Here is a 27,482-nt window from a genome sequence, read left to right on the forward strand (position 1 = left end):
AGTTTCCTCATAATTACATGGTTTCATTTGACAGTCTAGAATATTTTCTCTAACTAAAAGATAATTCAAAGTGCATTGCATACTGAAGTGGAAGCAACCTAACTAAAAGTTGATTGGAGCCAAAGTGTTGTCAGACTCTGAACTTGCTGATGCAACTGTAGGTATGAAGTATCTTGATATTAAGATTGTTTATACTACATATGTCTGTAGTGTAGCTGATTAAGTAAAAATGCATATATTAATATTTATATACAACATATTTGTAGATGTGACACGTTAGTTTAACATTTAGAGGAATATATCTTTTTCTACTGATGAGTGAAAGAGAACTTAAATACTATGAAATAAATGACATGCTGAGGTTTCCAAATATTTTTATATTATCTATGTCAAACAAAATATGACATAAATGAGAGTTGGAATTTAAGCCCTGATCTTTCAGTGAATATTTATGGAGTGCTACTAAGCCTTTTGAAACCACATTCCTATAATTGCTTTTATGCAGTGTACAGTTTTCCATATATTTCAATTCTCAATTAAAATAGAGATCTTGTTTTTTAATGTTTTATTGTTTGCAACCGATGTTAAAAATGTCTCTTTTTTTTGTTTTTGTTTTTTTTTTTGGACATTTTATGACCAAAAAAAAGAAATGACAAATGTCATTTGTCAAGTTGTTTATTTTCATATGTTCCATTTCTGTTTTTTAATATCCTTTTCTAAAAAATGAGGGGTTTTGTTCACTTTTAAGTTTTCCTCATTAGAAAATATCTTCTCATACTTAGCTGGCTAGTTTCCATGAGGGAATTTAATTATAATTAATACCTCATCCTCAAATAATCTGTCAACATACACACATACAAACCATGCAAGACTGTAAATCCACATTTAGTGCACAAGGGAATGTAAGATGATAGAAGTTTCCATTTTTCCAATCTCATATCTGCACAGTGCAATGTGCTAAAGCTGAAAAAAAACTATTTACTTTTATGAATTATCACAGTTGCTGTTTCTCCCAGCCAACATTAAAAATTCTGAGGTTTCTTCTTTACAGAATGTGACATGACAATACAAATAACATCACTGACTTGATGTTGTGTAGAAGTTACTTGGGGTATAAATCCCAAAGCTTTCACTTTGATTTACCATGAATTCCCATGTTCTTTTGTTTATTGTAGCCTGAGGAACACGCTTTTCAACTTTAAAATCTTTTGAATTTCCCTTCTCTGAAAAGTTAAAATATCACTATCCTGGGATTTACTTTGGGGTTGCTTGAAAATGTTGTAAACTAATGTCCTAACTATCAAAGGTTTTTGATATTAAACTATTAGGAATATTCCCTGAACTCCAGTAATACTGAAGATTTTGTGAAGGATTTTGATGAAAACTAATTTAGCATTTATTTGTTTATTATTATTTTGAATCTTGTAAAAATAAGAAGGGATCCTAACATTCATTTTTTTTTTCATATGAAATTATTGATGTATTTCTGTTTTGCTTTGTTTTTAAGATAACAACAACAACAACAACAAAAAAAACAAAAAAAAAAGTAGTGACTGCTGACATATACTGTTGATGACTAAAATTCATAATATCTCAGTATGAATCAACTTCTTCCTGAAAGAAGTTAGAACAAGTTACATGTATGCACTTAGCTCTATAAGGAAGTGTTCTAAGTCATAAAGAATTACATTTATCCTGGTGCAAACAGATGATAGAAGGACCTTGGCAAATAAAGCTCATATTAGCATTTTATGCTACTTCCATGTAACAAAACTGTTAGATTGTATTTGAGAGAACAAAGTCAACTGATATGTGCTTATAGTGCAAAGATTCTTTAACCCAGCAGTTCTTGTTTCCTCTTTGACTCTTGCAAAGGTGGGAGTCTCCTACTGCGTAAAAATAACTTTCAAAATTATTTCTTGAAAGTGGGCCAATGCCACCTTTTCCAAAGAAACTATGACCAAGATAGGATCAGTCACCTGCAAGGGTGACAACATGCAAATGTTCTATAAACATAGACTTGTCATTACCCTCAGCTATACCATAAATTTTGTACTAAAGTTTTCAGCAGTACACAAGTAGTTTCTACCACATAGCTTACATTTATGGCAGTTACCTAATTATTGTGTTAGCGTCGTATCATGATGGAAATTATCTCTGAAAAGGCTTTAAAAAAATGGATAAAATTGAATGAAAGGTCAATAAATACTTGAAATGAGACCCATCAATATATTAAGTTGAATATTAATGGTCTTTCAGTCATTTTTTTTCCACATCTTTTATGATAATTTTTGCACTACTAAAATAAATATAAGAAGTGGACATAAATCCATGACGCACTGAAACATATCAACAAAAAAAGGATGTAGTAATTGTTTTAGATGGCTTCTGTTTCTAACCTTGCTTATTCACTGCCCTTTGAGTGCCTGTTAAAATCAAAGAGTAAGTTATTCACCAGTAAAAGCAATTATAAAATGCAAATAGCAGGGCATTTATTGTCAAGATTGGCTAGGTAAAGAAGGTCTGCCTAATAACATGTTTCCAAACAGATGACATAATTAGATGTTTGCATTACAAACAACAGAACTTAAGTTTTTAGCATTTTTTAAAAAGGCCACAATTAAAAATTAAAAAATAAAAATAAAATATAAGTGCGTGTTATGACATCAATTCTATTGAAAAACTCGCAATTAAATTACTCTCTGATAAAATAGAAGGCACCATCTTGTGGCTACTCTGAAAGAATGCACTTGGGACAGCCTCAGAACTGCCATCTCCCCCAGCCCCTTCCCACCGTGTCCACTGGAATATCACAATTCTTCCAAAGACAAGGACAATGTTTTCCCATCTCCAGACGTTAAAAAAATCTGTGAGACTGTATAATAGGTAGAACCAGAGGAATTATTTAGCTCCAAATACAGCTCAGGCTGATGTTAAGAAAGGTAGAAAGGAAGATCCAGGGAACTACAGGCCACTGAGCCTCACCTCTGTGCCTGGGAATATTCTGGACCATGTCCTCCCAGAGGCTATGTTAAGTCACATATGAGACAAAGGTGATCCAAGACAGCCAGCATGGCTCCACAAAGGGCAGACCTTGCCTGACCAATCTGGTGGCCTTCTATGATGGAGTGAGAGCACCAGTGGAGAGGGGAAGGACAATGGATGTCATCCTTATGGAGTTCTCCAATCTCATATATAATCCCATACAAACTGGGAGATGACCTCCTTGGGAACAGCCATGTGGAGAAGGACTTGGCGGTCCTGGTACATGAGAAGCTGGACATGAGCCAGCAGTGTGCGCTTGCAGCAGAATGTCTAGCATCCAACTATGTTCTGAGCTGCATGAAAAGAGGAGTGGTCAGCAGGGAGAGGGAGGTGATTGTCCCCTCTACTCGGCTCTTGTGAGGACCCATCTGCAGTACTGCATCCAAGCTTGGGGCCCCCGTACAGGAAGGATGTGGAGCTATTGGAGCAGGTCCAGAGGAGGGCAGCTAAGATGATCAGAGAGCTGGAGCACCTCACCTATGAGGAAAGGCTGAAGGAATTGAGCTAGTTTAGTTTGGAGTAGGGAAAGGCCCGGGGACACTTCATTGTGGCTTTCCAGTACTTGAAGGGAGCATATAAACAGGCAGGAGAACAGCTGTATACATGGGTGGATAGTGATAGGAGAAGGGGGAACAGTTTCAAACTGAGACAGGGGAGTTTTCGGTTAGATATTAGGAGGAAGTTTGGTGACACACTGGAACAGGTTTCCCAAGGAGGATGTGGATACCTCATCCCTGGGTGCACTTAAGGCCAGTCTGGATGTGGCTCTGGGCAGTCTGGTCATAGCAGAGGGTTTGAAACCAGATGATCATTGTGGTCCTTTTCAACTCAGGCCATTCTATGATTCTCTGATCTTTCTTCATTTAATTGTGTGGCTGAGAAGATAATTATTTGTGATGTTCAATTGTTTATGTCTTCCTTGGGAAATCCATACAAGATGCAAACCAGTGTCAATTTAGATATTGTTTTTATTGCTTTATAATCCATAATTTAAAAATACATATTATATAGAAGCTAATTTAACTAAACTTTTTGTTATTATTTAATCATATACCTCCACAAATGCTTTGCCTGTGTTGCTGTTTCAGTACATTCTTAATCCAGTATTATGTGTTATCATAGAATCTTACCATAGAACCATGGAATGGCTTGGGCTGGAATGGACATTAAAGCCCACTCAGTTCCAAATCCATGCCACTTGCAGGTTTGCCACCCACCAGCTCAGGCTGCCCAGGGCCCCATCTACCTTGGCCTTGAACACCTCCAGGGGTGGAGCACCCACAGCTTCTCTGGGTAGCCTGCACCTGTGCCTCAGCACTCCTACAGTGAGAAAATGTACATCTAACATCTAATCAAAGTCTCCCCTCTTTTAGTTTATAACCACTCCCTCCTGTGTTATCACTGTCACACAATGCAAAAATTCAGTATCCCTCATGTTTTTTAACTTTCTTTTAAGTACTGGAACGGTACAATGAGGTCTCCCAGCAGCCTTTCCATTCTAAATTGAATGAGCCCATCTCCCTTAACCTTTCCTTTCCACCCTTGAATCTTATTTTTAGGAAGCCTCTGACCAGATTTCCTCCGTGGTCTCATTTCACATTTTTTGAAATTTCTAACTGTTCAAAGTTATTAAAATATACATCTGCTATTCTTTCCCAGAGAGACCTGCCTTTGATCTGCTGATGACTTTCTGAGTTTTGAATGGCTATAAATGTTAGTATAATGGAGTCCATACATTTTTTCTGGTATTGTTTTAATGTTATTATTCTTATCATTTGTTTGATAGCTTGATTGATTGTTTTGGTAAAGTTTTGCATCCATTAGATTTGGATCTTCTAGAAAATACCTAGTAATTAGGACACTTGTTTTTCAAACAAACTGGACAGAACAGTTACTAGCAGTTTAATGATGATGACATCCAAAATGATTTTTGCTTTTGAAAAGTGTGAACAAAAAAGGAATTTCTTCATGTCTATAAAATGCTGTGGTGGCATGAATACTTGGGTGGCATTCTGGTTACTGGTATTTGTCTCCCAAAGGAATAAGAAGTGTCTTATGTTTCCTTCAGATTTTTGAGCACATCAGGAGCATGGATGCTCTGAGACACTTCAGTTACTAGAAGTAGCAGTTTCTTTAGAAAATAACAACATTTTGTCTGCTGCTTTTCTCAGCTCCATTCCTTTTGAGATTTCACTCCTCCAAACAGTTTCACACCAGTCAGTGTTTCTGTTTACATATATACTCCACAATGGAAGCTGACATCAAAAATGCTCAAAAATCATCTAGATTATAAACCTAAAATCTGCATTGCTTCCCCACTGTCACAATGGAAGTGCAACTGTATATTTCTTATGTTATATGGGAGGCAAACTTGTTAACATGCTCATTTGTATCCCAGGATACTTCATATATTTAGCAGCTGAAGTAATTTGATTTCTGTCATTTCCTTGGTTGTTAATATGACATTTGATCTTTCCTGTTTTCAAATGCCAACAAGTTTTATACAAATGCCAGAATTATACTCTGCATCTAAAAGAATGAAATAAATGTTAGAAAAAATAGGTTCTTCCTCTATCTCTGTGGGATAACCAACACTTTGTTATTTGCACAATTTACTTTTCACAGTAGAGGAGATGTAGAGGTTGGAGACAGATGTCTGTCCTGCCTGTCCCCTTTGGCTGTTGCTATACTCCTCTCTCCTAGGCAAAAGTGATCTGTTACTTTTGAACAGGGAAGCAGAAGTCATTCATTGAATGCCAGTGAGTTCTGGAAGAGTGGGTGAGGGTGCTACATGGAAGGACATATGCAGCAATTACAGCATCATTTCCTGCCAGTTTTATTCTACGTTTAAAATTTTACTTGTGTCCTCCTGAGACGAGAGTAGTTGAGTCTATGGGGAGGAATAGGGAGGAATAGGGAGAAATACAGGAGATAATGTGAAAAAAGAGTGGAAGAACCTAACCCTTCCAACTGCTTCAGATTCAGTCCTAATTCTGAAATTAGTTCAGCACTTGTTGCTACAAAGAAACATTTTTGGTACAACAAATACAGGACATTCAGATACCTCCACTTATTGCTATCTCTATCCAGCACTCAAAAAAATTAGAAGTTTTTTTTTTAAAAAAACAACCAATCAAAAAAAAAAAAAAAGACCAAAAAACTCCACACAAAACCAGCACTGTAGGGCTTGGAGAAATAACTCATTAAATAGAGAATAGCATCTATTTACTTCTTCCTTACACTAATTCTAACATTCAGACAGTATTAATAAGTACCTTAAGTATTACCCTGAAGAAATGATATTACAAGATTATCATCAAAACATTCCTATTTTTCTAAGTAAATGTCTGTGAAAAGTCCAGAAAATCTAAATGAAATTATACTGGTTCCCATATGAAATCCATATTCCTTATATGCATGGATAAATTTATGAGATTTATGTGGTTAGTAAGGTATTTGGTATGTTTTCCTTCACAATTTCATATCAGAAACATAACAATCAAATAGCACAATAACAGAATTGAATGAGCCTGAAGTATCATAAAGAAAAGGATCTAGATGGTCATTTAACAATTTAGTAGCATGTTCAAACTGTCGTTAGGACCTTGTGACCCCCACACAGCCTTTGTAAGTATTAGAAAACATGTCTTTAACAAAGTATGGTGGCCTCAAATGAAGTTAAAACAGAACTTAAATTTTATAAGAAACAATTCAAGTTACAAAAATTCACTAGTAGCATCTGGAAAAATATATCTGTTGGATATACATCTGATTTTACTAAATAGAAATATAAGAATTACCATAGGTCACAAGCTCCTCAAAATTTGAACAACAATAAATAAACACCTAGTTAAAAACAACAGTTTCTCTCCACTTTAAAAATTCAGAACATGTCATAGCAATGAAATATGTAGTTTGAGTTTAGATTTAAATATGGGTGTATATTGAGATACTTATTTTCTAGTCAAAGTTTGTAATTTCAGCTAAGAAATGGCAGAATTACAAGATTGTGGTAATGGAAATTGTTAAGTATAGAAAATAAATAAATAAATAAATAAATAAAACTGGAACATTCAAAACCAAGTCATTTTGAAATTACAGAACGTTATATTATGGCCAGCAGTAAACCCTCAAAAAATTAAGCTGATGTAAAATTTTCCAGATGCTACCAGGACTTTTCAAGTATAAACTTCAGCAGAAAGAACATTTCTATAGACACATTTTTATCATTTGACTTTGAACTACAGTTTTGTCTTTTGAAAATCAGAATTATCTGTAGTTTAATTTGTTTCCCATTACAGTTTCGGATTTCTTCTTCATCCATAAAATTAACTGCAGTGAACTTCCAGTAGCAAAAAGCTGTCTTTTTTCAGGCTTGAATAAGAGGAGAAATAGTCACTTGTCCTGAAAGCTGGCTACAATTAAACATATTGAACACAAATTAAGAGCTGTAGATGTAAGACTTCGGGTACTTTGCTGTGATCCTTTGTTATAGCAATATTGTATTATATGATAAAAATCAATATGCACATACATTTGGCTATAAAATGTTTTAAATTGTTTTAAATTTATGTAGACAATAAATAAAAAATAAAATTGTAAAATACAATATTTACCTTTTCCAACTGGGCATTTTTTTTGGATTTGTACAAAAATTCCCCGACTGCAACGAAGACAGAAAGCACCAATCCTGCTGCCAGGACAATAAAGATTCCTCCAATATTTTGAACTCCTAAAGCACTGGCCTCTTTGCTTTCCTCCTCTGGGCAGCCATTGCCTCTCCACCACTTCTCTTTCATCATGTGAAGCTTTCCTTCCTCTTGCAGCTGTAGAATTGCTATAGTGATCTTGTCTCTATATGGGGAACCTAAAGAGATCACAGGGATTATACACTGTGTTATATATTCTAAAGAAATTTACTTTTGCTAAGAATATAATAAATGCAATGCCACAGAAAAAAACAATATCCACTTCTTTACAGCCAATAACATTTATGAGAAAGACATGTACGTCTAACCATGGTCACTCTGGTCATACAAATGCAAAACTGCACACACATATGAGTGTATATGTATGTGCAAAACTTGATCCAGTTGGAGTTTCCTGCAAGCCAGAAAATACTGATGAAGCAAGTCCTACCACCGTCAAGCCCAGGGTCTATTAGACTATTAAATCCAGTCAAAAAGTATTATTTAAAAAAAGTAATTAATAAATCACAGCAGGCTTTTAATTATGCTGCAGCAGATTTTCTTTAACTCAAACCTACAGGCTGTTGCTTTGGCTTGCTACACTAAAGCTAATCCAAGGATCCAAATCTGATACATAACAAGCACTTTATATAATATTATATAATTTATATACTTTTTTACAAAATGGAAACAAATCATCTTATGCTTCAGGACAAGCCCACAGAGGTCTATTTGATAGATTGTCAGACACGATGCCATCTAAATACTTACTTATTAGCACTGCCAGGAAACAAGCATCTCATTCAGAAAGATAAAGTTAAGTGTCCGAATAACAAGGATGTTTCATATTTTAGCGTAGGCAATTTCTTTATATAATCTAATATTTTAATAAGATGTGACAATTTTGCTGTTTTAAAATGTTTCAGTATTTCAAAGAGCAGTTCACAGAATAATGTCATATCTTCATATGTCATCTGCTCTCCTTTATATGGCGCACAAGGTTTTTTCAGTGAGTACTTTAAAATCTACATCAATTACTGAATAACGTCAATGGAGAAAGCTTTACATTTCTGAATGATAGAGAGTAAACTAGAAGTGATTTTTCTGATTTTTCTGCGCTATGATTTGTGCAATATTTAAGGAAATAACAAAGCCATCATTTTTCTTCTCCTCCTTCAAAAACAAACAGCAAAAAAGATTTTCCATTAAATTGAATAAGAAATCCCAGGGGAAAAAAAAAAAAAAAAAAAAAATTTTCTTTTAAATNAGCAAAAAAGATTTTCCATTAAATTGAATAAGAAATCCCAGGGGAAAAAAAAAAAAAAAAAAAAAAAAAAGGAAAGATTAGTTGAAAAGGCACAACATCCCCTTTTTCATGTGATATGAATGCAGTTCTACAAAGAATCCTTCTTCACTTTCTTTCTGTCACAGCAGTGATACTGACTAGCTATTTAGCTATCATTTTTATGGTGTTTCCTTTGGATGAATCATACAGTGTATTTTCATTCATTTGATAACTTAAAAAAAAAAAAGGAACAAAACAAACAAACAAAAAAAAACCTCAGGATCCTTTTACAGAGATAATGCTGACAAATTTCACTATTTCATATATATTCATTAATTCTGAAAGAGCTGAATGAAAACTTTAATAGGATATTTTGTACTCTATAGATTCTGAGAAAATATGGTGGTGTTTTAGGCTTTTTCTTCTTTCACAAAGTAACCAATTTATTATTGCATACCTAGAACTTGTCAAGAGAATATAACTAATTGCAAAAGATTGCTGAGGCAGTATGAAATTTAAACACTGAAAGACCATTCATTACAAAATATTATGGTCTCTTCCTTTATTTCAAAATAAAAGGTAGGAAGAGCTGGCCTCAAAGTAAAATTGCAAGAACTTGAGTTTTTATAATCTCTCTGCTTAGAAAATAAGAACATTCTGTGCTAGGAGCTACTTTATGATTACACAGGACTATAAGGAAGCAGAGAGAAGGGAAAACAAATTCCCTTCTGCTTTCTTGTGCACACGGGATCCTAAGTCATACAGTTTCAGACAATCTTGATCTGAAATTCTATAAAACCCTGCTCTTGACACTTGTCTTCATCCAGATCAAAGATGGAAAGTGATTTATTCGCAAAAGCCTGAGGAGTGCTACAGTTCCTATAAATATTTAACAAGAGCACAACTTAAATAACACTGGCTTCTGAGAGCTAATTTTGAACTCAGTTTAAACCACATCCTGATCTGACAATATACTTCCTAGTTAAACTGATTTGCATTATGTTTCCACTCTTTTGTTTTCAATATATAGGTAGTACCATCTATTTTTCACATATTATTTATGCATTCTAAGGTCCAGTTTTATAAAAATACAAATTCTAGTCCCTTCTAAGCACTTAAAAATGAACTAACAGAGGAATTCATAAGTAGAAACCATAAAGGTTACAGGATAATCCTGTCTATAACTAGTTAAGTTAATATGGATTGTATTTAAAACATGCATCTGAATAGTGAATCAGTTTAACAACTTTTGCATCACTTTCTGTTGGTGATTTGCAAAAATTTGGACAAATATTTAAGTATTCAACAGATTGCAAGGCTTTTGGTTTTCCTACAGTAATATTTGTATTTGTTTTAGCTTGTCTTAAAACCAAGCAATATTACAAGTATGAATTATTTTTGGATATGCATCATGGTATACTGATGATGTTAAATTAAATATTTAAAACATTCTACCTTTAAAAAAGACTAGCATACATTTTTACAATTCCATTTATTCATTGCAAGATTCACAATGATATAAATACATTGATTTTTATTTTGCAACAGTCTTGGTTAGGTCTACTGTAAACCAGATAGCTGATATTTGGAAAAATAAACTCAGAAGACCCTGAAATTGCTAAAAGTTTCACGGTGTGTTCAGTGGATGAGAATATGTACAAAGCATTCAGATTACACACTTAAAACTGAAGTTTTCCTTGCAGAAAAAGAAAATGTCTAGAAGTAAATATAAAAGGCTTTATACTATTGGTAATTTTCACCATTGTTCCTATCACAAGTGAAAGATGAATTAAACCATTTCATGAAGTATTTAATGAAGTTTGTGTCCTGCTTGTGTGTTTTTTATTTCAAAACATTTCACTGAAGAGAATTTACTATTCAGAGAATTAAAATAAAATGTGAACAGAAACGGGTATGTTCCTTGACAAATGCATATGTAGATACATATAAATAAATAAATAAATAAAATAAAATAAAATAAAATAAAAATAAATATAATATCATGAAGAATGAAGTAATAAAGCAGAAATTGAAAATATATATATATATATTTGAGAGAAAAATGCCAGATTCATAGAAAGCACAAGTAATCTTAATTTTCATATGCAGAAATGTGAACTTCATATGTCACTGAAAGTAATTACTGTTGAAAAAAATCTTACAAATTTGTGCATGGAATTACTTGGGCATGGGCAGGAAGCAGCAATACAGACACCAAGATATTTAAAACTACATCCTAACCTGAAGAAAAAAGATAAAAATACAATTTTCCATTGATTGTGTAAGAAAAAGAGAAACTATGTGGAAATATTGGGTTTATTCTTCTATTTCTTCCCCAGGTATTCTGTCTTCTTTTCTCTATTGACTTCATGAACCATCCCCACTGGTACTAGTGGGACCACAGAGAAAATCATACATTATTTTCTGACTCCACTTTCGTTACAGCCTATAGGAGTGAGAATTTCTGCTGGAAGAATTTTAATACCTTCTTTCTATTTACACAATTTAAAGAGACTTTAATACCTGTCTATGATCAACAAAATGAATGAGGACTGCAAGGATTTGTAATAATTTAAATATGAAAATTTAAGATGTAAATACAAATTTGTATTAAATTCTGTCTAAAACATCTATACCAGGCTAGGATAGCAAAGTTTTGGAAATACTGAAGTTATATTTAGATAAGTTTGCTTCCCTGAAGTCTCAGCGCATAAAGATTTATGTACATAGTTAAATGTTTAGTCATGACTTACGAATACGTAACATTGATATATTGATACCTCACTGTATATAGATTAAAGCATTGAAATCCTGCTGATCTGGCTGATCTTTGGAATACTACTTACTAGGTTATAATTTAATTAAATCTTCCGATCATTTATTTATTTATTTTCGATCAAAGACAAAAGGATTTGGAACATACTAGGACTTGTAGAACTGAGTGTAGCCCAAAGTATATAAAGGAATGGTAGCATTTCACAAACTCATTAAAAACTGTTGAAACTGGGAATTGTTTGTTTCATTGTTCCAGGTGAATTTTATAATGTGAAGCTGCTGTAAACTGTTTGATGTTTTGAAATCTGGAATTGTGTGCCCATGTGACTTTCTTAGCTATGTGTTAACTTTCATTTACTAGACAGAAAACTCCAATTTGACTAGCTTTACATAATTTATAGCCTCTTTTGTTGCTGCAATGTTTCCCTTGTTATTGAAAACAAGAATGACTGTTTTATATTGTAACATAACTATCATAATCAGTAACTTATTTATTTTCAGTATGAACTGAATAGATGCTTAGCCTATGAGGAACCACAGAAAAACTCCTTCCTGATGTAGGGCATTATGTATCACCAGTCCTGAAACACATTCCAGGAATATGTAGCATACTCAGTAATAAAGGCTGTCAGCCAAGTTTACAACATGCCATAGGAGAGAATCTTCCTCTCTTATGCAGCTCAGGGGCACTGAGTACAGTAGAAGCACTTTAGCTCCAAAGAACTGTTTTTATTTTGAAAGTCACAGGTAGTTTTTCTCCCTAGCACAAAGTCCCCTCTAACTGGCATGAAAGAGAAACAATAAAGAAAAGGCAGTATAATCTCTCTTGCCTGTGGATTCAGAAGTTATCAATCAACATCTGAAGAAAGTGAGGAATTTTGACAATTCACAGTTCCTGGATCTACTATAAAAATCAACTAATTTTCCCATTACTTGGGATCACTGAATACTATTTCTATATCATAGAGTAATGCTATTGCAGTAGTTGTGTATTTGATGGACTGAAATTCTTTGGCAATAATAGAAAACAAGCAGCACACGACGGTGTAACAATGAATCAAAAGAAAGCATAGTGTTTCCTGCAAACTCAAAAAAGGAGAAGATTCTTCTTTATCTCAGTTTCAGACTTTTGTTCACTTATGAAGGAGAAAGGCTCAACAACTGGATACTAAAGGATGTTCATGTCCTGAGCTCTCAACATAATAAATGAACAAATATACAAACAAATAAATAAAAAACTAAAAATTATGCCTCTGAGTAGATGTCTTCAGATGCAAAACAAGCCACTTGCACAAGAAATATCAATTAGTCTGATAATTTTTAAGAGTACAGAATAGGCCAGCTATCAGTGTATTACACTAAGGAATGGATGTGACATATACAAAAGCCATGTGGATGTGGTCTGGACAACTGGTTCCAGGTGGCCCTACTTGAGCAGAGTGTTTGGAGCAGATGACCTAGAGATATCTTTCAAACTCAACCATTCTGTGATTTTGTGAAATTCAGTTTTGAAAACAAATTTCCTTTACAATGTTAAGTGAAGCAAGACAGTTTTTCCAGTACAGTCCTCCCAATAAGTAAGAAAAGCTGTCTCTTTTGTTTTTCATGCATATTTCTCTTCCCCAGTTACATGATATAAATGATTAATGAAGCAGGACAGTCTGCTCTTGGAGGACTTTTGGGAAATGGAGGCATAGGAGACTTCAGCTGTGTTCCTCACATGAGAATAAGAATCCTCAAATATTCAGAGTGCTTAAAAACACTGGTTATTGTATAGGCCTCCTACTCTTGTAATTTATCCTAGCTAACATTCTGAATTCTATCCTTAAAAGTGTGAATAGATGAGAATGGAAGAATTCAAATTTATGAAGAATTTTCAGTTTAAAATTTCTTTTCCATTACAAAGGAACCATTAAGTGCAAAAAAATGTAACTTGTTTGGCTTGAACTAAATGACAGCCAGGAGCATATATTTACATCTTTGTGTGCAAATTCAAGTCATTGTTCAAAGAGAACAATCTTCATTCTATAATTAAAAAGTCTGAAATACTTTCATTGCAAAAGTTTTCCATACAAGTTTTGTGAAAGATAGAAATTTGGAACTGACAAGTGAAGACTGTCTAGCTTACCCCAGCAGCTCAAGCAACGGCAGTTTGTCCAGGGCAGGCTGTCCAGCTGAGTTCACATAATGGCTTTTGGAAGAGACCTTAAAGATCACATTGAATGCCTTTCTGGGTAAACTTTCAGCCTGTTCCAGCATTCAACCATCCTCACTGTAAAAACATTTTCTGTTATAGGGCATTTTTTTCATTTGTTCACTGTTCTTCAGTTTGTCCAGAATGTCTCTTGCCTTGGTGCAAGGTGACAGGGAAAAAAAGTCTGCCTTTGTCCACACTACTATTTTCACCAGCAAGTATTTATACGCATAGGTAAGATACATTTTAAGACTTTTTCTCTACCACAAGAAGAACAGTACCCTCTCTCTCCACTCCTGCAGATTTCAGAAAGGCAGTGCATAGTATGACTTCAGTTATCACATGTCCCTCAGTATAAACTTAAAGCACTGCAATTATACTAAAGGACTTCGGTGGACAAGGAGAGGAGCAGTAATATTTATTTAAGAAATGTGAGACAGATGCCATTAAGAGTCGATGCTGCAACATTTACAGAAAAAGAAAATCTGAAAACATGTAAACAGTACATGCTGGGATGCAACACAGTAGTTTCTTTCTGTTTAGGTGGTGATATACCAGAACAGAGACATTTTATGTAAGTAGATGAATCTTTGACAGTGCAGCAGATAAATAAGTTTGCAACCACCATAATGTCAACAATGACGTTTGAAAAATGTCATTGCTTCAGCCACATCTGTCCAATAAAATCCTACTTAAAACTCCACTTCTCTGAGTCTGCTCACAACAAGTACTGTAAACTGAGTGTTTTGGCAATCCTTTGTTAATGTTAAGAATTATCTCCTACCATGACTCAGCATACTGAGGTAACTATAAAAGTGCAATTCTTTCATCAAATATGTTAGCTACACAATCATACATTTCAGCAACAATAAATTAACTGCTCAAGCAGTTGAAATTCTCAAATTAGTTTCAGTACATTTTTTGACGTGCACAATAATAAATAATAGGCATCTATTTTTATTCTGCGTGTTCAGCTAATGAAGACAAATACATTAATTTGTTTTAGTTACAGAAGAACTGAAGAACTGCTAGTTTATACATATAAAAGTGACGAATATTACAGTATAAACTATATGAAGAATTACAGACTAAGTGCAGGCAAGAAGAAAAAAAGTTTCCTGTCATGGTATATGTCTTCATGTTTATTCCTACAGAGACAGATCTGCTTAAATCTCAAGTCTCCAAGGCCTGGTAAAAAAAAATGTTCATACTATACAATTTGTATAGCCAGATGTTAATAAGTGGCTTCAAGAGAACTAGGGGATTTTAACAATAAAATAAAATGAGATACTCAGGTTATCATTGCTTAAAAATTAGGAGGGCTTTTTTTGTTTCACTTTTATTATTGTTGCTGTTTGGTTTTTGTATTTTCTCTGTTTCTTCCTTTGTTTTGTAGTGCTTTAGATTTTGAAAACTAGGCAGGGGACAAAGATTATACTCATACTAATGAAATTCAGAGTGCAAAGACTGCACAGTATTCATTGCATATCTTATTCAAGATTTACCTAAGAAAGCATAATACAAACATAAACATAAATATATACACACACTTAAAAAGTAAATGGTATACAAATTGATTTTTTTTTTTTTTTTTTTTCCCCACCAGTACCTTAGAACAGACAGTAGACAAGTAGACAAGGATAGCTCTTTTATCTCCAGTGTGCTGTATAAAACTAACAGGAAATACCTGCAGTTGGAAATCTTGAGAATGATTAAATTGATAGCCAATGTAAACTGTTAAGATTTAGTACTTTACAAAGGCATCATAGAATCATAAAATATACTGAGTTGGAAGGAACTCATAAGGATCATTGAGTCCAGCTCCTGGTTCAATAAAGGAATATACATTCACCAGAGCAAATCAACAATTTTTAAACATTTAAACTTTCTGAAATTTCAGATTAAAAAATTGTAATGTTAATAATAGTATGGGCTACATTGTATTGTTAACTATATTATGGCTATTATTTACATTTTTATTCCTTACAATATCAGACTTGTATGCTTTTTGAAAGGTTCCTCAGCTATTCATACCTGTTTCTTTGTTTTTGTTCTTGTCGTTGTTGGTTTTTTGTTTTTAAACAAATATATTTATACAAATATGGACTTGTCTACCTAATAGGGTCAGGCACAACTGATTTACTAAAGGAGTGGAAGCAAAGCAAGATCTCACTAATTGAATCTATGGAGGTTAGCACATTCATTTTCTTTTTCTCAAATTTTCTATAGGTAAATAAAGTAATGTAAAAAATAAGGAATCATATGCTTTGGAATTTATGAAATTGTGCAATATTTAACTGAGGTAACAGAAACATAAAAAACCTGCCTTGTTTCTCCAGGAGCAAGACGTGTAAAATTATGATCTGCATTGATTGCTGACTACCAAACGCACAAATGTTTTGGAGGGAATGTCAAGTAAGGTGATCAGTGTTAGTTTTAGAAAGGCGAATGAAAACGACATTGCTCAAGTTCTGCAAAGTTTGGCATAGGATAAATGAGAGGTATGGGGAATTAGAAAAGTTTTTTATATATGTAAAATTGATTTTTGAAGATTTTTATTTTTCCTCACTTCTTACAACTTTTAAATTAAATGGTTTCTTTTTTTGTTTTTATATTGTTTTTTTGCCGCTGAAAAATCCATGGTAGCTTCTGCAGCTATCACAGAACAGGGAATGGTCTTAGGACTGTCTTTAGACTCAGTATAATAGTTAACCATGCAGAAACTCTGATTTCATTTCCACATCTCAGATGACATGCTGTCACTTCTTCCTACTATGACTAGTGCGCACCTGGCCTCATTAGTGTGTAGACAGATAGGCATAAAGTAATTTCAGTCCATGAAAAAAGGTAAACTATTTGCAAGTTTAAGTCACTAAACCAGTTCACATCATTTTCAGTTTTTACAAATTTCAAGAGCCCTATGTCAGTTCAAAATGCCTCATTTTGAAATCTCAGTCTTAATTTCTTACTCAGATATTTTACAGACTAAAATGGCATGCTTTTTTTTAATTTTTCAGCACTTCTTTAGAGAAAAAAAAAAAAAAATTACATTTCTCTTCTGCAAATCTGTCCCCTGAAAGAAATTGGAAATATGGGAGAGAACTTCATCTTGTAAACAAGAAGACAAAAACTGTCAGAACTGAGCACCAGCAAGAATTAGAATAATCTGACTGGCCTGATAACACTCCCAACACTAAAAGACATTGGGAATACTTAAATAAAGTCATGGGTGCTCAGTGACTGAAATAAGAATCCCCCCAGAAAATCTTTCAGGGAATTTGAAAATATTCTCTTAGAATAAAAGCATCAAAGGGAAGAAAAATAATTAAAAATAAATAAATAAATAAATAAGCTACAAAAAACTGACACCAAAATACTCATCTGTATCTTCAGAACAGGTTAACTGCAGGATAACTATACTATATATCGTCATTCACTCAGAGCTTAAATAATAGATTGTTCCCTACTTTAGCAGCTTTCATATAATGCTTGACTATGTTTGACTACGGACAACTGTACCTTCAATTCATTTTTATAAAATTTCAGGAGTTTCATACTTTAATCTTGGTCAAGCTGGACTTCATCTTGCCACAGCTGCATGCACCTAGAGCAGGAAAGATCTCTAGCATCACTATGTTCTAAATATGTAGTAACATAATAGATTTCTTTTCTGAAAAGCATTGGCACTTCTTTGAAATATTAACATGGATGTAAATACTGCTTAAAAAGAAAAATTTATTTCACATACATATAAGTGTAGAAATTAAGGCTTTGGTCTTTTAACACCAAGACAAATTTGAGCAGGCAAGATCCTACACATATCTAGGGTACTGAAGTACTATTTTTAACAAAGCATTTACACCAATTTTTACTTTACTGACAAGCTTTGTATATAAACTAATTTTTGGTTGATTACAAAAGAAGGCTGCAAACCTCTGGCTAGAATGATGAATGAAGCAAGAGTGCAGGCTAAACAAATTCTGAAAAGAGAATAAAGGAGGTTTTTGAAATCATCTTCAAAGAATTATTTTTAAATGCCCTCTGTATATTTGGGAAATGAGAGTAATTTGATAGGTTTTTTTTGGTTGTTGTTGTGCTTGTTTGTTTTTTTCTTTTCTGAAAATATTTGTCTTAGTCTTTGAAACATCAAGCGTATTTTAAAAGCTTTTGTTCTTAAGCAATTTATATACCCCACTGTGCCTCTATTTAAATGTTTCTATATTTGGAAACACTTTAAAAATGGCATGTAATGAAATCTTTTGTAAAATGCATTCATTAAGGCTGTGGTCAGATCAACTAAAATTTTTCAATATTATGAAAGGTAAACTTTTACTGAGAGTATTTTTCTAGGTCACTCCTAAGAGACATAAGTAATACTCATAAATCAGATGGCCTCCAGTGCTATAGGATGCAACATGTTAATTGTTACACATTTGCTGATTGCTATTTGTTCAAATTCTATCTGAATCCAGCAGCTTCTCACTGGGTAGGAACAGTATTGTAGTGCATTTAGTAATGGCTTAGATATATATGAATAATTCATGAAGTCAAAGAGAAGATGTGAAATAGCTGCTCATAAATTACTGCCTGGAAACCTTTTTTTTTTTTTTTTTTTTTAATGAACACTTTAATTTAAAGGGGTGGAGTGTGAAATTCTCTTTCTAGATTCGATGTCTGATGAAATTATATGAATACTATAGTCTTCAAAACACAGCAACTCCAAACAGCATTGTATTTACTTGCTACACAACTGAAACTGACTGAAATTCAGAAAAGATAAATAAATAAAGTGAGAAATACAACCCTATTATTGGCTCTGATTTATAAAATATAAAATATTTTAATTCCTAAGTAAAAAATGTTGAGTTAAATTACACTGTGCAAGAGTAAATAGAATGCAGTTTTGTGTGGAAATGATCTGTGTATTCTATTAGTGATTTGCACATTAAACAGTCAAACAAAGAGACTTTTTGGAAGTCATACAAAAGTTGGGCAAGTGTGGGATATTTTTAAGAAACAAATGTGTTTTCTTCTGTAAGAGAAAAGATATATTGTAAAAAAAAAAAATAAAAAAAAATTGCAAAAACAAACAAAACAAAACCCACAGTTTTAACCAGTGCTTACACATCATTGTTTGGTAGCCAGAAGCTGCAGGGATGGGATCGGTGAGCAGAGCCAGCTCCAGCTGCTCCAAAGGGACTGCCACTGCCAAACCTGAGCAGTGAGCTCTGCGAGAGCAGCTGAAAGTGACAAACTGCTGTCCCATTGATAACTCTGCAGGAGTTATCCTCAGGCGGTTAGGTACTAGAAGAGGATCCCCAGGGCTGCAGTAATGCTAGTAAGTCTAGCAGTAAGCCTAATCTGGACAGTGCTTTCAGAAAAATGTTGGACTTGATGATTCTTGTGGGTCCCTTTCCAACTCAGGATAATCCATGATTCTGTAATTAGCTCGCTTTAGTTCTTACTGATCTAGTCTACTAGTAATAGACAATAAATTAAAGTAATCTGTCTGTGCTGAATCTGTTTTGCCCATGACAGTAACTGATATATGATGTCCCTTTATTATTAGTCTGAGATTTTTCATCATATTCTGTTGAGGAGGGAGAGAGTGGCATGGTGCAACTTAGCTATCAGTGTGAAACCTCTGCACATTAGGGTTTACAGTAAAGACAACTTCACTAAAAATGGCACCTTTGAATCAACACAACATGAAAACCTAGAAGTTTTGTTCGATTCTTTGAACTGAGGTAGCTATGCAAATATCTAGTGCCCATGGCCAATGCATCTCTGCTGGAAAGCTTTTGACATACAAGGTGTGACTTGTTTATATCACAGAAGCTGTCAGCTTTCTGTTGTAAATATATAAATACACAGCATGCAGACATATTTACATGAAAAACAATTCAGTACTTGGATATGGTTTCCAGATTATTGCATCCAGTTTGATGATGAAATATTGGTTGCTAATTGTGTTTGTATGTTGACCCCCCAAAATGCAACATTTTTATCTAGGCCCAAAAATATACTGTTTCATTTCATTTGGGTCTTAAGAATATTATTTTCTTTCCAAGTACAGCGAAGTACCTTCATATTTCCTTTCTTAATTTTTTTTAAGATAACTAATATTAAAGATATGTGCCTTCCTAGCTTTTTCTTTAAGGATATATTGGTAGTCTATCATCATGGAATGATCAGGGATAAGAATAACAGTATGCTCTGATAAGAAAACAGTTTGATCACAGCAACAGAAAAATCATTAACTAGTAGAAGTGTTTTATTTAATAGAACCCACTCACTATGTTTTGTAACTGAGAAATTACAAATAGTGGCATTTATTTTCTTGTAAATCTTACTTCCCAAAGATCTCTTACTATTTTTCATTTCTTTATAGTAAGAATAAATGCTTTTTATTAGGGTTGCTTACACCCATATTTTTTTTATTTTCAAAATGTCAAAATTATTACTTTGAGTGCATCTCCATACACACACATTCTCTCTGGCATGTTCAGACTGTCCTGTGCTATCACCTTGTCTGAAAGATGCATGCTCAGTAGATCTCCTCATATGGAGTGGCTATGACATATACAATTGTCAGCCACTTACGTACTCAAGGTTGAACAAAGGAATAAGGGGCAATACAGCTGACAATAAGTAAGACGGGAAGTAACAGGCTGTCTACCATGCTGAAAAGAAACAAAAATTTTGAAAAAACAATAACATGAAACTGCTTGAGAGAGAAGGAGTGCTTTTTTATTATTTTTTTTTTCTAGAGATGATTTCATAATATGTTTCTTTTTATTTTAGTGTAAAAAAAAAATAATGAAAAGTGGCTTTGTAGAAAATCAGTGCCTTAATATCGAGTGCATGGAAGCTAAATTTCTAATCTTTCATGTGGTTCACTTCAGATAGACAACAATCTTAATAAATACTCAAAAGGGAAAATAATATTTGTCACATACTATTAGTCTGGTTTACACTACTGTGTTGACCAAATGTCAAGTCATATGAGGTCTGTTCATGTAAGGCTTAAAATGTATATTGTTGCATATACTAAGTCTTTTTGAAGACAAAGTTACAAGTTATGTTTGATCAGAAGACCATGAGTACGTGGAAGTATCATACATATTTGTCTCAGCTGGGATTCATTCAGGAATAAACTCATTGTTTAATATCTTTGTCATTTGTGGTGAAGAAATGGGACATTTAAAACAAATGGCAGTGATTATCACTTTATAGGACATATCATTAAATATAAAAATTATTTGTGTACCCAAGCAGGTCAATACTTTTTCTGTCTTTCCCTCCCTCTCATTCTTACATTCTGTTTTTCTCCTCCTTCCCCTCCTTAAACTAATATCAACATTGGATGCTGAGCTGTATACTCACCCAATGCCAAATTCCAGCCATTAAGATAAATACATATATTTTCTGAAAATACCTAAGGTACATAATGCACATTTACATGCTAATTATCAGAAATACCTCATACATTAAACTGCAAGTTTTCAAGTATGTACAAAGCTAATACCTTAATTTTACATGTAAATCATGAGAGTAGGCCATTCCATCAGTAACTTATCAAATTCATTGTCTGTAGCTTATTTTTTGTCATATGTGACGTTAAATAAAGCTGAAAGCAAAGATACCATATATAGTGCTGCCTCACACCTCTTTCAAACATCAGTGAATTTTGTTAATTTTAAAGGTGTGCACTAGTTCTACTATGTGCCCAGAGTACACAGTATCAATTTTTCATGTCATGCCTACATTTCAGCACACTAAATTATGTTTACTTCAGGAATGCTTTCACAATACTAAAACTTCCAGACCGATTAAAGCAGACTTCATTTCTTCAGTGTGTGGAAAGAACTGATGCTCATAAACTTCCTGAACTGCTGTTTGGTTTTCTGTTTGTTTGATTGGTTCTTTTCTTTTTTTCTCCTCATCTTATACAATTTTCTATGTCTGAATGTAAAACTTTTACTGCAGTGTTCTAAGCTGCTGCCATATTTGGGGGTTTTGCATTTTCCAAATGCTGACTGTATCATAAACTACTAGCATATTATCCTGTTCAAAAACTTTTACCTCTCCTGCTTGTACCTTCCGGGACTCAAGCAAATTATATTCTCACAATTACTCTATTAGCCATCAAGGAACTTCCTTTGATGTAGTTCAGCAAAAGTAACCATACTCATTCTACTTTATTTGACATAAATTCTGTAACAATGTATTCTATGGAACTGATCTTTCATGAAAATATTTCTGCCACTTCAATAGACTCATCCAGGAGATAAACTAGATGTTTTTATAAACATGGGAAGATGGCATCATAAGCTTTCACATAAGGTGCCTCTATCTGAACAAATTCCATATTTTTCTATTCAGAGATGTGCTTGCAACTAGCTTCCCAAAGAGGCAGTAGAAGTAAATATGTGCTTTGTTTGTGAAATCATTATCCATTATCCTGCAGTTTCTCAAGTGCTTGTCAAGATTACTCTTTGAATTATTGACCCAAAAGAGATATCACTCAATTTCATATCTATAAGCATCTTCCATAATCATGAAATAATATATACTACTCAATACTTAACTATGCCAAAAGGTCGTTTAAAGACTATGGAGTTAATTTTTCCTATAGTAATGAATTTAATTATAATATATGGCTTAATTTTGTATTGCACATGTCTTTGTAATATCTTTTTGCTGCAGCAAAGCAATATATTTTGCAAGATATTCTGTGAGGCACTATATATGTGTACTATAGTGTGCCTCCGGTGGGGCAGTGGTTAAGAGCGCCGCTTTGCAACACCAGAAGCCCAGGGTTCGAATCCCCCATGTGGCGCAAGTGGTAGAAGTGCCGCTCTGCTACACAGAGGTCTCGAATCCTGGGTGCTGGACTCGATGATCTCTAAGGTCCCTTCCAACCCGCACGAGACTGTGATACTGTGTGATACTGTGATATATGCTTTTTTTCCTAAGGTTTTCTTTACTATTGCAAATGCAATCTAGCCTCCTTCCTCTGAGACTGTACATTTCTACAGAAAATACAAAATCTTTATAAATGTTAGTTTGTACATCTGGATAGCATTTCACATGTAGTGCCCAAAGAAAGAATTAACCCCTTATTCTTAGCTGTCCTGATAAACCCCCAAATGCTGTTTAATTTACCTTTAAATTTTTTATGAAAATCTTAATTCAGATTTTATGAGGGCCTCATTTGTTTTTCAGGTCTTATTTAAAATATTTTTTTTAAGTTTACTACTGTTTGAAGTCTCATTTTTCCCTCCTTTGTTAATCTCTGATTCCTATGTGTCCTTTACTTGTTTTGGTTACAAGACAATTGTCAGCTAACAGATCCCCTTTTACAACTCTGTTGTTTCTCTTGAATAGTATAAAAATAGAACATAAAAATCTGATCTTTTTTTTTATTGCTTGTTGTAGATTGTTAACTGCTGAATACCATCTTTGGTACAAATTGAAGTTAATGAAGAAACGTACTCCTACTGCCTGCTCTCCCTGAATAAAATAGAATGCAAAGCCAAAAGGACAGTTTTACTAACGGAGACATAATTGTCTCTTTACATCTGGTTATTTTTCACTCTAAATCTTTACTGATCACTCTAGAAGTATGCTTTTGGCTTTATCTTTGATTCAATTGTTTTCTCAGTAGAATATGTTTTGTTTTTTTTTTAATTAAAAAAAAAAAATAATTGTATGTGTATTAAAACTAAATGCCAAGCAACTAATTCTTCAAAGACAAAATGAATAGAATCATAATTTCTTCAGGAGATACCAGTCACACATCTAATTACTGAAATCACTAAAATTTAAATAATTTTATGGTTTCAGTAAATATGTACAGTATACATGAAATGTTTTATATTACTAGATACCCCTTTATGCAATGTATTCCAGTTATGTTTATAACTTAACCTTCCTTATCATGTTCTTGATATACAATGTTAGAGTCAACTTTACCCACACAAATAAAATCAGTAACAAGTATGAGAAATATGAGAAAACAAAAAACAACAACAACAACAACAAAAAACATATAAAGCATATTGATATTAAAAACAAAACAATACATTCTCCTTAAAAATAAATTTAAAACAGAACAAATACCAGTTTTGCAAAAACATCTTCTGAACAATCCTATAACATTAAGTAGGATTGCTGAGTGATTTCTATGTATTCTGGAATCAAAAGCTGGATCTTCAGCTCATGTCTTTCAATAGTCACTGCAGACAGTTTGAACTCAAAATATCTGTGCTTGCTGAATTTCATTCTATGGATTCTAGAAGCTAGTGCCTGTAGTTGGCTTCTAATTTCGCAGCCAAATTTTTGTGCACAGTCAGAAACACCTGACAGATAATATTTACTGAATTGGAATTGTTTTGCAAAAGCATATTCCATAAAGTTAACTTAGCATTTCTTTTGTTTGCAGATTATATCCTACACATTATGGAATCTTTCCACTTATTTCAAGAATCTTAGTGTTTAGCTTTCTCACAATAGATGCTTCACATCATCAGCTTTTGATACCAAAAAATTTGAAAAAAATCTAGCACTTCATTCTCTAAACAAAGTTTAACATTTGGAAAATACTGAAAAGTAGCAGGACTTTGAAAGATGATTTTGTTATTTTTGAGGATATGGAAGGAATCATGTAAGGGAATAATCATATAACAAATGGCCAGTTTCTTCAAATGAGAGTTTTGGGTTGATTTTTTTTTTTTTTTTTTTCCTTCTATTTAGATTATGAAATACAATCCATAAATGCTGATAAAATACATTGTGTTTTTCTTTAGATAGGAAATGAAAATGAAAGGAATGTTAGTAACGTAGAGAAAGCAACAGTATGTTGGAGCTTTTCTATTATAGCAACAAAGATTAATGAAGAGAGATAATGAATTGGCATATAACCTACCCATGGGAGTTCCCACGCCATAACCCTTTGAGTCTATCAGGCCTCCAATCTGTGTTAGGTTACAGTTCCGCTGTGTGACAAACTCAATGGTTGTTGACTCCATTAAAAATGCATAGTCGGAGGTGAGCACACGCTGGATGCCTTCTTCATTGCTTTTGACAAGTACTGACTGCCTCCTGCTACTCATGAAGGCCCACATCTTATCATAAGTGGAGATTTTGGATTTCTGAAAGACAAATATTAGATGAAACAGTAATAAAGATAAAACACTTTGAAAAGTAAATGCAAATTCTAAACTTACACATTATTCTCCTATTATATTTCATTACACGTGCTAGATTTTACAACAGCAAGCATAGAAGTGCCTATATATTTCATCTTGTCTGTGGAAAACAAAGAAGAAAAACACATGCTCTAGAAAATGCATTAATTTATTTTTCATTCTGGATGCATTTTTATTTATGTAGAGTGAAAAAGTAAAGAAGTATTTAAAGCCAATGAAAAATTATTAAGGATTTTATTATAGTCAAGTTCATCAACCATCTTGGTGAGTCTCATAGGAGAATTAGTTGTGTTCCGGTAGATTTGAAATTCTCACTCATATTTCAGTCACTCATGCACTCTTGAGCACTTCTAAAAAACCTACTGCACAGTGTAGCATCTTGCAGTAATCAAAGCACTTACAGATGGCAATGCATGAAGAAAAAGAGTCATAAGGAAGAAGGCAACAAATATACAGCTTAGCACACTCTAGTCATATTAATTTCCCATTACAAAATTAGCAGCTAGAAGTCCTAAAGTTGAATATGTATCTACCGCTTTAGTATTCCCTGAATGCAATGCACTATTGTGTTACAGATGAGACAGACAAAGGAGACAACAATTTGGTACAAACTGCTGTTGCACTGGTATAGAGGAGTCTCTCCCTCTCTACACTTTGGCTTCAAAAACAAACAAAAAGCCACAAATGTATTACCTTTCCTCACTTTTCTAAAGTATTGTGTGATGTTGATAAATACTAGATAAAATGAAGGCATTAGAACAACTGATCATTTCATATTACATTTTTCACCATGTGCTTAATAATTTTCCAAACTCAAACGTATCTGAAAATGTTCATTAAAGTTATATCTTGCATAGAAAATAAAATGTAGAGATACAGTATGAGAACTGGTATAATCAGGCTCTTTCAGGCATCTTTCATCTTTTAATGTCAATCTTAAACGTAACTTTGCCATCCACTCTGGTGGAGATACTAGGCAAAGACTGACACTACAAACATTTCTGAAGTTCCACTGACTGGTAGCCATAAAATCGCCCCAAAGGAGAATTAGTAGTGTATGTGGAATGAAAAGAACTTTTACGTAGAAAAAAAATTAAAATTAAAATGACAACTTTGTTTCCCTTCTGGGACAGAATCCAAGACTTATTTCAGTCTGCCTGAAGACTTAGCAAAACAAGCATTTGAACTAACTCTAGTGTCAATTCTAGCAAAATAGAAGACTTCTAGAACTCTGCATGAACGCATTACTCCTGTACTGAATGTTGTACAAATGCCTGCAAAAGGTTTTAGTAACAATGAAAGAGGAAATCATTTTCCTCTTCAGAACATACTGTGAATCCATAGAATTAAGAGCACCAAACAGATAAAATTTTGCCTGTATTATTATCTAATTTTTTTTTGCCATACAATCTTTATTCCACTACTGAAAACAAAACAAAACAAAACAAAACAAAAACAAAAACAAACAAACAAACAAACAAAAACATTTGAGCCAATATAAATAATCTGAGTAACATAAAGAATTTGCAGAGAAAATAATTTGGGTAAACTGTTAAATTCATTGCTGATGCATGCTGAAAGGAAAAAAAAAAAAAATTAAAAAAAAATCACAAGAGCCATCGTAGAAAACAAGTAAGAATGAACACAAATAAGTATTTCTTCACTTATGTTGCAAAAAAAAAACAACAAAACAAAAAACAAAAAACTTCAGATTAGGGTAAGGTTACTGTTAGGAAAAGGTTTTATACCAATGAGTGGTCAGGACCTGCAACAGGCTACCCAGGGCAGTGGTCATGGCACCAAGCCTGGCAGATTTCAAGAAGAATTTGGACAACATTCTCAGAAGCATGGTTTGAATTTTGAGTGGTTCTGTGCAGAGTGAGGAGTTGGATTCAGTGATCCTTGTGAGTCCCTTCCTACCCAAGATATCTACCATTCTGTGGTTCTTTCATCCCTAAAAGGCAGAATTGATGTCAAAAAACCAGCCTATCTATTTGTGACTTAAATTCAAACTGGTGTTTAGAAATTCTTACAAAAACAATCTATAATAAAAGTTAAGATATTTGTTTTATGCATAACAGAATAGTTATTTGAGAAAATAAAACAAAACATTTGATTCAGTAAAATACAATCACAAATGGTTTTTCTCTGTGTTTGGAAAAACCAGAGTTGGAAAAACTCAGCAGACTCAACTAACTACACTCAAGAAGCTGAAACAATCAAAAGCATAAGGAGCCCATTTCACAGAATCACAGAATCACCAAGGTTGGAAAAGACCTAAA

At 33.5% G+C, this 27,482-nt stretch overlaps 1 protein-coding gene across 4 annotated transcripts in view; it reads right to left on the reverse strand.

The window, feature by feature from the left end:
• GRIK2 (glutamate ionotropic receptor kainate type subunit 2) overlaps positions 1-27,482 on the reverse strand; it is a 341,691-nt gene that overhangs the window by 9,807 nt on the left and 304,402 nt on the right. For 3 of the 4 annotated variants that reach the window (XM_015858743.2, XM_015858741.2, XM_015858742.2), the window contains 2 exons: positions 24,918-25,143; positions 7,662-7,912 (listed from right to left, as the gene is read on the reverse strand). In XM_015858743.2, the coding sequence (XP_015714229.1) occupies positions 7,662-7,912; positions 24,918-25,143 (477 nt within the window). Of the gene's footprint in view, positions 1-3,995; positions 7,461-7,661; positions 7,913-24,917; positions 25,144-27,482 lie in introns of those variants that run through there. The other variant, XM_032443244.1, reaches the window with a different exon arrangement.

Source organism: Coturnix japonica, chromosome 3, assembly GCF_001577835.2.
Source record: "Coturnix japonica isolate 7356 chromosome 3, Coturnix japonica 2.1, whole genome shotgun sequence".
NCBI lineage: Eukaryota > Metazoa > Chordata > Aves > Galliformes > Phasianidae > Coturnix > Coturnix japonica.